This window comes from Arachis hypogaea, chromosome 18, assembly GCF_003086295.3.
Source record: "Arachis hypogaea cultivar Tifrunner chromosome 18, arahy.Tifrunner.gnm2.J5K5, whole genome shotgun sequence".
In the NCBI taxonomy this organism is placed as follows: domain Eukaryota; kingdom Viridiplantae; phylum Streptophyta; class Magnoliopsida; order Fabales; family Fabaceae; genus Arachis; species Arachis hypogaea.
This window is the reverse complement of record NC_092053.1, coordinates 3,022,470-3,034,362: the sequence shown is the minus strand read 5'-3', so window position 1 is coordinate 3,034,362 and position 11,893 is coordinate 3,022,470. Positions and strand designations below refer to the sequence as shown.

Below are 11,893 nucleotides of genomic sequence, written 5' to 3'. Positions count from 1 at the left end.
AAAATAAAATATATTTTTGCTTTGAATTATAATTTTATTAATTCTACTAGAGTACTAAAGAGTACTAAGAATACTAAAAAAATTAAAATTTATTTAAATATTTAAAATAAAATTATAAAATAACATAAAATAATTATTTAAATTTATGTCTTTTTTTGTAATTTTATCAATCTTTTGTGGATTAGTTGTTGGATTCTTTATTTAGACTAGTTAAACTCATCCACTCCTTTATTTTTTTTATTTTCTCTTTAATGAATCTCATTGGATAGTAAAAAGAATGAAACTTTTAAAGAAAGCGTATTGAGAAAAATCTAAACAAAGCACAAAAAATTTACTAATTTGACAATCTTAGAAATTTCGTTGACAAGCAACCGCAACAAACTATTGGATGAGTAGTAGATAAGAAGAAAAGGTTTTAACGCATGATTTTAACAATATCATTAGATATAACAATTATTTTTTTGGAATGTTATATATAGTCTTTTTTTTTGGTCGGTATATATATAGTCTCTTTAAACCACTTGCTAAGCCAACTTAAGGCATGAATCATTATAAAAAGAAAGTTCAAGTATTGATTCGACTTGACTTCACTGTTTGTTGGAAAAATATTGGGCTTCCATATCAAAAAATCAAGTAAAATTACACTCGTTGGATCTAGAAAAGAATGATACAAAAAAGATGAGTAGAATTGGCCTCAACTAGAATATGTGTACAAAAATCTGCAATGTAATTTTGTTACCACAAGCCAATGACTTTCCACCAAACACCCCCAAGACCCAGCCAGATAAAAATATTAACGATACTAATAAGCAGGCCATAGCCCCACCATTGAGCAAGGGGCACATAGTTGGCTCCATAGAAAACAGGAGCTGAGCCAATTCCATAGTGGGTAAGGCCACCCATGAGATTGGACAGGAATGACAGCACCATGGCTCCAAAGAATGGAGGAGTCCCCAGCGCAGTGGCGACAGAGAGGAAGGCAGTGAACATGGCACCAATATGAGCAGCTCCACTTGCAAAGAAGTAATGCGAGTAGAAATACAAAAGTACTAGAATCCCAAATGATAGTTGCCATGACAGACCTAATCCTCCCACAAACTGCAACACAAACAACCCTCAGTCAGTTCAGTTAGATGATAACATGTCATGATAATACAGAAAATGAGTAAAAGAAAGAAATAACCTTGACTACAGTTTGGCTGAACCAAGCAATGAGGCCATATTTATTCAAGTAGGCAGCCATTGCAATGAGAGCAGCAAACCAAGTGAGAGTATCCCATGCAACTCCCTCTCCTAAGCACTCTTTCCAAGTAACAACCCCTGAAACAAGGAGTACCGCTAATCCAAGAATCGCAGCAGTTACCGCATCTATGTTAAGAACCCCTCCGAACACCCAAAGTCCCACCTGGTATTCAATTAATTAATAACATATCACTGCATATAATCTATGAATTGAATTGAATTGAATTGGATACCGTAAGAAGTAAGGTAGCAGTCATAATCTTCTCATTAGAAGACATAGGACCCATGCTCTGCAACTTCTGACGCGCAAGCTTGGGAGCATCGGGGCTTGATTTCAGAGTTGGCGGGTAAATGATGTATAATATCAAAGGGACTAACACCAACGACACTAAACCCGGAACAATGGCGGCTCTGGCCCAATCCAACCAACCAATTGTTTGATTGATTGAGCTCTGAGTCAGATTTGCGCACAGAGGGTTAGCCGCCATCCCGGTCAGGAACATAGCCGAAGATATTACCGAAGTTTGGAAACACGTCAGCGATAACCACGCACCTAGCCTCCTCTCTGTTCCGTCGCCGGGGTTGCTACCACACGCGGCGCACAGAGACTTCACCAGCGGCAGGAAGATCCCGCCGGCTCTCGCTGAAACTGATGGAATAGCTGGCGCAAGCAAGGCCTCGCTGAACACTAGGCTGTAACCTAACCCTAGCGAGGAGCTACCGAAGAGGGAGACGAACTGGTAGGCGACGCGGTTTCCGAGGCCGGTCTTGATGAATCCTTTGGCGAAGAAGAAAGCGAAGCAGATGAGCCAGGGGATGGGATCGCCGAAACCTGAGAATGCCGCCGCGAACGTCAAGGTTTTGGTGAGGACAGAGATGCCGAGGCCTAACAGCGCCACTGCACCAAGTGGCAGTGGTTGAGTGATGATTCCGACGATAGTGGCCAGGAAAATTGCCAGCAGCTGCCAAGCGTTTTTCGACAGGCCGCTAGGTACGGGAGCAAACCAGAGGATAACTCCAGTTGCTATGGAAGCTAGGAGAGGCTTTATGGCTGCTCCTTGCCATGCCGGTGCTGGTGCCGGATTTACAGAAGCTCCGGCAGCTGAAGCTCTGACTGTGCTACTTACGTTGGATAGTTTTTTCCTGCTCCAATTGTGTTTGGTGTTGACGTTAAAGGAGTGTTGGAGCGGCGGAGTGAACCGGTGGCGTTTTAGAGGATAGGAGAGTGGTGGAGTTAGGTGGTGATGTGAGGAAGAGCGTTGTCGGAGAGGAGGAAGGGTGTAAAAGGCGGTGGTTAGAGCTACGGAGGAAGCCATCGGAATCGGGTTGACAGATCAGCACCATGTGAAGTAGTGCGGTCTGTGTGGAGGGAAATTTGTAATGTTTGGGTGATGGAGATAATGTGGGCCGTTGGATGTGGATACACGATTTGGATTTGAGGCTTTGTTTGCAGGTGGGGAATTGGTGGCTACTGTGAATTTGAACTTTGCAAGTTCCTTGAAGCGAAGCTCGAGAGTTGTCCATATGGCACTGACACGTGGCTCCTTATGACTGGATCTTTGTTCAATGAGGTGGACTGGATGAAACATACGTGGTTAGTTTTGGCTTTTGGAGAGAACATAGAGATAGACTAACCAGTAACCAGAACCAACAGATGAGCTAATTTTATAACACAATTCACTAATGATCATAATCTTTCAACCACTTGCTATTTGTTTTCTCCCTGGTGCTTTTACTGCTGCCCAAAATAAGTAGACCAGCTGCCAACTGTCGAAATAAGTAGATCAGCTGCCACTTGTCCATAGTTTGTTACAACCCTTTTTTTCAACCCTACCTGACTTTTGTTTATGTACTCCTTGCTTTTATTTATGTACTCCTTGCTTGCTATATTCGTATCACATGTATATATAAGCAAAAGAAAGAAATGAGTGGACCATATTAAAAACAAAAAAAAAAAATTTGTCAATAATAAAAGAACAATGAAGTATACACATCTATAATATAATTAAATATCTTTATTTAAAATATTTGTCTAAAAAGTAAAAAGAAATATATTAATTTAAAATAAATCCTAGTAACATTTAAAATTATTACGAATTGATAAAACTACTGTTACATAAAAGAGCATGTAGAATTAATGATTATTCAATTATCTCAATTAAATTTTTAATATACAAATTTATTTTTTATTTATAAATATTTCTTACAATATATATTTCACAAATATAAATACTTTTAAAAATATAATTTTGTTCATGAAACTCTATATGAAATTGAGACAAAAAAAAAATTGACTAGCAGAAATAATTTGAGTGATGAATATCACATTTTCTTGACTAATTGCTAATGTCAGCAACTAACTTCTTAACTAATTTAATATACTGATTTAACTTACTACTACTTTACATCTTCAATTACTTCCCTCTCAAGCTGGAATGCATGAAAATTGATCAGCCCTAGGTTGCTTTTACATGATATGAATGGATTAGGTGGTAGTGACTTGATGAGCCGAATATACTAGGAGAAGCTTCACTACTCTTCAGACTTTATCTTGGACAATGTGATAATCTATCTCTATATATTTAGTACGCTCATGAAAAACTAGATTAAAACTAGATTAACTGCAATGTAAAGAGCGGATTGGTTGTCACAAGTGACAAGTGTCATTGCTTTGTCCTCAACTTCAGCTGAGGAATGTGCTATTGTGTGCCGCTTCTTGCTGGCCAAGATATCAATGATCTCCCAAGAAAGAATAAGAATACAGATACAGAATGGCGAGTATCATGGCAAGTACCCTAGTATAAGTCAGAAAAAAGTAGTAAGTGAATTCAACAGAGGTGGAAAACAACACTCCGAGCACGTTGAGGTAGTGAAGAACATGGAGCTCAGCTTGGAAGTGCTTACTAGTGGCATAATCAAGAAAATGACTAAGCTTATTCATGGTGAAGCATATATATCATGACGTATATTGGTATTGGCTAGATAAATTAGACGCCCAATCAACCTCCAATGGTGAAGATTATCAGAATGTCAGACCATTGGGGTGGTGGCCGCTTTGGCATTCATCAACCCAAACTCATCTGGCAAGTTCAAAGTATACTTGCGTTGATACACTGCAATACCCTGTTGACTTCTAGCAATTTCTAGACCAAGAAAAATTTTGAATTCATGTAAACCCTTGATCCTAAACCTGTCATCAAGTAATTTTACAATCTCAGTCCAATCATTTCCTGCCAAAACTAGATCATCGACATATACAAGGATACATGTAAAACCAGAATCAGAAAACAAGGAAGAGAAAGATAAGTAATAAACCAATCTTTATTATCTGCCGAACTTAGTATAGTTTAAAATGTTGAGACTCGCCAAATTTTCTGAAGTGAACTCATACATTTGGTTAGAAAACCACAAAACATAAGCAATCTGAGTTAGTACGAGATATCAAGGAAAGAATAAATATATTTTCACTTTGATACAACAACACAACAAAGGATTACAGGTCAAAATTGGCCACTATAGTTCTCATTCCTTAATCTAGTCCTACTACATTAGACGTTGCAGCCATCCTAGCAGCAAGCTCACTCGTCAGTGATTCCTGCAAACCCCTCAAGATATGGCTGTTCAAATACAGAGGCAACATAGCATCAAGAATTTGAACCGGATTCTGCTCGAACTCCATAACCGGCGGCGCAGCCTATTCGTCACAGCAACATCCCTCTCCACTGCCAACTTCCCTTCCTTCCTCCTCAGCCTAAAGTACTCATCATCAATGGCATTAATGCAGTTCCCATTTGCATCGCGAACCTCGCCTTTCACTTAACATAATTTGAATCACGGGATCAAACTTACCAATGACACAAACTTGGTGTAAACAATCTCAACCTTGTCAACCTCCTCTGTAACAAACAGTGAGTACACATCATCAGCAATGATTTGAACTTACGAACCTATCAACCCTAACACTTCCCTTGCGGCTGAAAAACGCGTTCCCCTTCTTCTCAACGCTTATCACAACGCAATTCAAGCCAAGCTTGTGTAGCTGTTCGATCCGAGTTTCGGCTTTCTTCAAGACGGTGTTATTGAAACCGCCGGCCGATGACGACAACGAGGGCGACAGAGTTCCCGGTCCTGACGTCCGTTAGGGGGACGTCGTCGCTCCGAGACGGCAGTTGATGTCGTGCAAGACTTCGACGAGCGTCTCAGTATAGGGCCTGCCGTTCAGGACGGCTTCTTGGGCCCATCGGACCCTGGCGGACGCGATGCTTCGGTGATCTTGTGAGTGTTCTTAACGGTATTGATTCTTTCTCGGAGTTCCCTAATGCCGCAGCGAAGGAAGGAGGAAACAGAGGGCGAGAGTAAGGGAACGGTGGTTGGTGGAGTCTAGCGGGCAGTGGGAGTGAGAGTGGGTGATAGAGCCAGAGAGGTAAGGTTTTGGAGGAACTGACGAAGGGAAGTTGAGGGTGATGAGGAAAACATGGGCGGTGGAATGAAGAAGCTTTGGGTCTTCATTTTGGGTTGGATTTCGGAGGTGTTTGAAGGGGCTAGCGGGTATGGTGGTGGTGGTAAGGCTAGCGGTTCTTTCCAACCTTCCAATTTGTTTGGTTATTGTCTCAACATAAATAAAATATAAATACATAAATATAAAATGACACTAATTTTATATTGTGTTTGGTAAGTTAGATAGGATAAAAAATTGTAAAAAAATTAATATAAAAAATTATAAAAAAAATTAATATTTCAAGTTAAAAATTTACATTTCAACATTTTAGAGAGACATAAATACATGTACTCTCATGTATTCCCATATCTATATTTTTGTATCCAAATTTAATTAAGTTCAAACTCAATAAAAACTACTTTTATTATATTTATGTGTAAACACAAAAAACACATTTTAATTCATTTTTGCATATAAATGAACTCAATTAAATTAAGAAATAAATTAAATTTTTTAAGAAATAACATATTTCATAAATACTTAAAAATAAAATCAAATGAACGTAACTAAATTTTTAAATGAACCGAATTTAATTCGAATTTAAACTATAGAAACCAACCCTTAGATCAGCCAATGCCAAGGGAACGATAAAGAACAAGATTACTACCATTATGGTGAACTGTATCTTTTGTGTATCATAGTATTAATTCTTGTTTAATGAATGTGTTTGTATGTCTTGACTCTTGAGTCTTGACTACGAGATCGAGAATTCCAAGCATGTGTATATATAGTGAGCTTTAGGGTGCGATCGTTTGAAAGAAAAAAAAAAAAGTAAAATATTCAAATTATTATTTCACTGAAAATGTGATAAACATTTCATTAATAAGAAAAATATAATTTATTTTATTTTCGCATGTAAATAAACTTAATTAAATTAAGAGATGAATCAAATTTTTAAGAAATAATAAATTTAATGAATATTTAAAAGTAGTATAAGTAAACCTAACTCAATTCACAAATAAATCGAATTCGATTTAGATTTGAATAAATGATTAAAAAATCACTTAAAGAATAAAATAATTAATCAATACTTATAAGGAGCATCAAGTGAACCTCGTTATTGGTGATAGCGATAACGAAGGAGGAGGAGGAGAACCTGTGTGTGCGAATTTGGAAGAAAAAGAAGAAGGAGAATGAAGAGGAAGAGAAGAAGAAAGGAAGAAGAAGAAGAAAGACAAGGAGGAGGAGGAAAAGGAAAAAGAAACAGAAGAGAAGAAGAAAGAGGCGCGCGGATTACAATAATTAACACTAAATTAAAAAAAAACAAATAATGTATAACTCATTACTTTTTTATTAGTCAAATTATTATAATTTAAATTAATTTTAACAAAATAACTTAAAATTTTAATTTTAATTTTATCACGTGGCACGGATAATTACACTTGTATGTGTCCTAAAAACATATGACAAGCTTAGTATTAGTAAAAAGTTTTAAATTTTTTCATTTAATAACTGCAAATAAATACATTAAAAGCTTAAATTTTTTATATTTTCAACAAAAATATTCTCAATTTGTAATTTTAATATGTACCTTTAGGATACAAGATAAATAAACTCTAATAATTTTTATAATAAAAATATTATATTGCATAAAAATCAACTATAAAATTATTTATTAATCATTATGTATTTGTGTATAAATATATTTATTGTTTAATTCATTTTCAATATGTATTCTATATGGGTAGTTATATTTTATGTATATATAGCATAATTATTGTTATAATTATATTTTGTTATTGTAAAATATGATTAGTCTTCAAAATGTATAATTTACAAATTAAAACACTAAAATAATAATATATAATTTATAATTCTATTTTTTAGGTTTCATATTTTAAAAAAAATGGAGTAATTTTTTTTAACAATATAATCAAAATATCTATTTTTTTATATATATATATCACTAAACAATTATTTAGAAATTCACTTCTCTTACAATCAAAAGCCAACTCTCAGTGATATTCATAGTTGAAAAAATTCTTTCAATTAATATAGTTGATACAGAAAAAACTAAAACTAATTTAAAAAAAAAAGATAAATAATATATTTTGAATTCATTTTTAAGAAAGAACACTAATCTTATTTAAATTGAGAATTGATCATTCTAATAAACGTCTAATATGAAATTTTTAAAGTGATTATTAAATACCAAAACTTGAGTAAAAAATTTTTGTGGGGTCAAATTCAATAATTTTATGGGGACAAATAAATATTATTATCATATACTACTCAAAAAAATTTCAAATTGTAGTGGGGTATATAAATCCGTCCCTGCATGGCACTCTCTTATTAAAATTGAGAGAAAAGATCTTTTTTCAAAATTAATAAACTTCATTCCTAAATTCTCTCTTTTACCTCTCTCCATTTTTCTATTACTCTCTACTATTTTTACTCTATATATAATTTATATTTTATATTAGTAATTTGAAAATCCAGATATCTCATTCGATATTTTTTACAATTAAAATATTTTTTTCTTCCAAAATTAACAAACTCTCACTCTCACTCTCATTCTTCATCTTTATCTTTCTCTCTCTTTATTCTCATTCTCTATTTTTGCTATCTTTCTCTTTTACAGAAAATAAAAAATTAATAAAATAATATAATTTAAATAAAAAATATTATTATTATTGTTATTATATACATAATTTTTTAGTTTTTTATTTAGTTTTAAATTTTCACCGCTTATCTTTCTAATCTATATTTTTATTTATCTTCTTTCAAATATTTATTACATATAATTTAGAGAGAATACTAATGTTATAATTAAAAGTTAAAATCAACATCTTGTGTTAGACTTGATTAAATATTTTGCTTGAACGTAGAAATAAGATAAAAAAAAAAAAAGAAATATGCGAAAAAAAATATTAAATAATAAAAAATTACACTTCACTAAAAAAATTCATTCTTATTTTTAAATATTTAATACTTATATTAAAAAAATAAATTTAACACCAAATTATACCTCCATTAGAATTTGGATGAATAAGGAATAGCGAAGAAGTTAGTTATTGTATGGGAATGGGACGTGACAATTCTTATATGAAAAAGCACTACGTACCCTTTATTTTTCTTTTCCATCTCTCTCTATCGAGGAGCCAACAAACGAGTCCATTTCAAATTATGAGTTGCTTAAAATTCACATCACTTCTTGATCATTTCTCATCGAGATCATAATTATACTTATCTTACTTTTAAGACGTCAAATCAAAGTTAATGTTATAATTCAACCATATGGCCTAATAACAAACTTCCATATATCTAATATTATGAAAACCCTGAACATCAATATTATAAATTGACCCGAGTGATTAATGCCCATTAATCGTCCTGGTATTTGCATCACGTACGCCTACTTTTATGATGATTAAATTAAATGAGAAAGTATAGATAGCTAATGATCTAAGCGTACAATATGTACAATGGAGATTTAAAAGGTATCAGAGATATGACCATTAGTATTACATTATCATCGTCACCTTAATATCACATTTGATTTATTTTGAAAAGAACGCGGATATTATAAGCAATGTAAATTCTTCATTTTCTCTATCTCTAATCATACACGGTCAATATATGCTTCACTTTTTATTCACACCTAACTAGCTATACCATAATTCTTTAATTTTCCAGATCATGATAGTGGAAAATCAAGAAACGGGGAGGAAACACTTTTGATCATCATCAAGTCCTCCAACTCCCAATCTTCCATGCTTATTAATGAATCCTCCTCCACGTTAACAACCTTATTATCAAAATAAACGTTGCTCGTAGTAGCACTCTCTAGTAAAGGAGGAACAAACATATTATTATTATTATTGTTGATTCCCATAGCTGCATGCATGTTATTATTCTCCATCGGCATAGGCAAATGCTCATCGATAATGATTGATGGTGATTGAGATGATGAACAACTGAACATAGGCATCATTGTAAATCCTTCCATGCTGTTATGATCATGTGGTTCAAGCCATGATGATGAGTAGGACTCACTCGTGTTTTGGGAGGTTGATGATGAGGTGATGGTTATACACCTTTTCTTTATTGTTGAATTCCAAAAATTCTTGATTTCATTGTCTGTTCGACCCGGTAACTGTGCCGCTATTTGAGACCATCTAAAAATATAATTAAAAGAGAAAATTTTACTCCATTCCTTGTGAGATGCTATAATGATATTCTCCTCTCTTCTATTTTATAAATATACATTTTCCTCTCTTCTAACTTTTAAAAAACCTTCTCTTTAATTTATTTAAAACTTTTTGTATTAACTAATATTTACTTTATCTATTTTTAAAAAAAATACCCATTAACAAAAATTTTATTTTTTATCATTAAATTTTACATACCAAAATACCATTTAATAAATTATTCTTTTATTGATTAAATTATATTTTTAGAAAAATATAATAATTACATTTTTTTCTAAAATACCCTTCAATAATTTTTTTGGTAATTTTGGTAAGCAATTTCATCAATAAAATTTCTAAAATACCCTTCAATCATTTTTAAAATACAATTTAATCAATAAAAAATAATTTATTAAAGGATATTTTGGTAAGCAAAATTTAATGATAAAAAATAAAATTTTTGTTAATGGGTATTTTTTTAAAAAATAATTTTTTTTCTTAAAAAAAATAGATAAAGTTAATATTAGTTAACAAAAAAAATAAAATTGATTAAAGAGGAGGTTTTTTAAAAGTTAGAAGGGAAGAAAATGTACACTTATAAAATAGAGGAAAGAGGAGTGTTATTTTAGCATCTCGCAGGAGAGGAGAGTAAAATTTTCTCTAATTAAAACTATGAGTTAAAAAATTATTTATCATAAAAATTTAAATCATGTTTAAAAAAATCAAACTGAATCAGTTCGATTTTACTAAAAAATTAACGAATTAAATCTCAAACTGATTCAATTTAGTAATAAATATATTATTTAATTGATATATAATAAAATAATATAGTTAAATTATTTTATATTTATTTATTTTTAAATTATTTATAATTGTTATTATAAATATAGAGTTCATTAAACATCTACTAAAAAATAATAAATATTTTTATTAATTATAACATAAATGTTTTATGATTATATGATATTTGTTAATGTTATTTTTTTCATAATTACACATAGTATATAATAATATAATAAGTATAAAATAATCAATTAATTATTTAAATATAAAAAATAATAGTTACTTTGTTATAAAAATAAAATTAAAAAACTAATTATAAAAAAATTAAAATTTTTTATAGTTATTTAATAATAATTAAATTAATCGATTTAACTAATAATTTATAAATTAAATTAATAAATCAATAATTTGACCGGTTCAATTCTAACAGAATATATGTTATACCTGTTGCCAAGAAGGGAATGTAAATGGATGATAAGTTGCTGTTCTTGTGGTGAGAAAGCACCTCTCTTAAGATCGGGTCTCAAGTAATTAATCCATCGAAGGCGACAACTCTTTCCACACCTTTGCAACCCAGCATTCTTAGCCACTTCACCCCAACAACCTTGTCCATTGTTCATCATGTACCTCATCAGCTTCTCATCTTCTTCTGGTGACCATAATCCCTTCCTTAGCTTATTCTTACTCTTGTTATTCTTCTCCTCGTCGTTGTCTTTGCTCATCATTATTAATTATTGTCCTACATATGCAACCTGATCAATCAAATTAATGTTATTATTCCTCTCCACTCTCTACTCTTACTTGTTAGTGACTAAGTTGACGTATACACATAAATGAGGGATTAATTTATATATAGAGGTATAGAAAGAAGTTTGATTTGGAGGCAATTAATTAATAATAACGAGCGATGATGTATTACATGATAATAATGATGGTGGTGGGGTTTGCTTACAACACAGAGAATGAAGAGTAGTAATAAGATCAAAGGGGTTGGTTGATGAGTCTAGTACTAATTATAATTACAAACGGTTTTGAGAAAGACCTCAAAGATAATAGATATTACTTTCATCTCTTTTTTTTCTTTGCTCACAAGTTATATATTGCTGGTAGAGTAGGAGTAGTCACATTTGCACAATAAAAATTGTCTAATTATATATTTATAGATGCTAATATAATTTTAGTGGTTGAAATTAAGAGTTAACTAATTAAAGTGTTAACATGTGAGTAAATGTGGTGGCAA

At 32.1% G+C, this 11,893-nt stretch overlaps 2 protein-coding genes and 1 pseudogene across 2 annotated transcripts; all 3 read right to left on the bottom strand.

The window, feature by feature from the left end:
• Window positions 1–593: 593 nt before the first annotated feature.
• Window positions 594–3,203, bottom strand: LOC112769175 (dicarboxylate transporter 1, chloroplastic). The gene is made up of 3 exons (XM_025813619.3): window positions 1,476–3,203; window positions 1,184–1,405; window positions 594–1,098 (listed from the first exon to the last, which is right to left on the bottom strand). The coding sequence occupies exons 1-3, from the start codon at window positions 2,556–2,558 to the stop codon at window positions 736–738; spliced, it is 1,668 nt and encodes a 555-aa protein (XP_025669404.1). The 5' UTR covers window positions 2,559–3,203; the 3' UTR covers window positions 594–735.
• Window positions 3,204–4,683: 1,480 nt separating this feature from the next.
• LOC112772661 (ATP synthase gamma chain, chloroplastic-like) lies at window positions 4,684–6,350 on the bottom strand (annotated as a pseudogene).
• A 2,829-nt stretch (window positions 6,351–9,179) lies between these two features.
• On the bottom strand, window positions 9,180–11,594 carry LOC112773255 (uncharacterized). Its single transcript, XM_025818328.3, has 2 exons — window positions 11,098–11,594; window positions 9,180–9,858 (listed from the first exon to the last, which is right to left on the bottom strand). Exons 1-2 carry the CDS (start codon window positions 11,376–11,378, stop codon window positions 9,378–9,380), a joined length of 762 nt encoding a protein of 253 aa, XP_025674113.1. The 5' UTR covers window positions 11,379–11,594; the 3' UTR covers window positions 9,180–9,377.
• Between the last annotated feature and the right edge of the window lie 299 nt (window positions 11,595–11,893).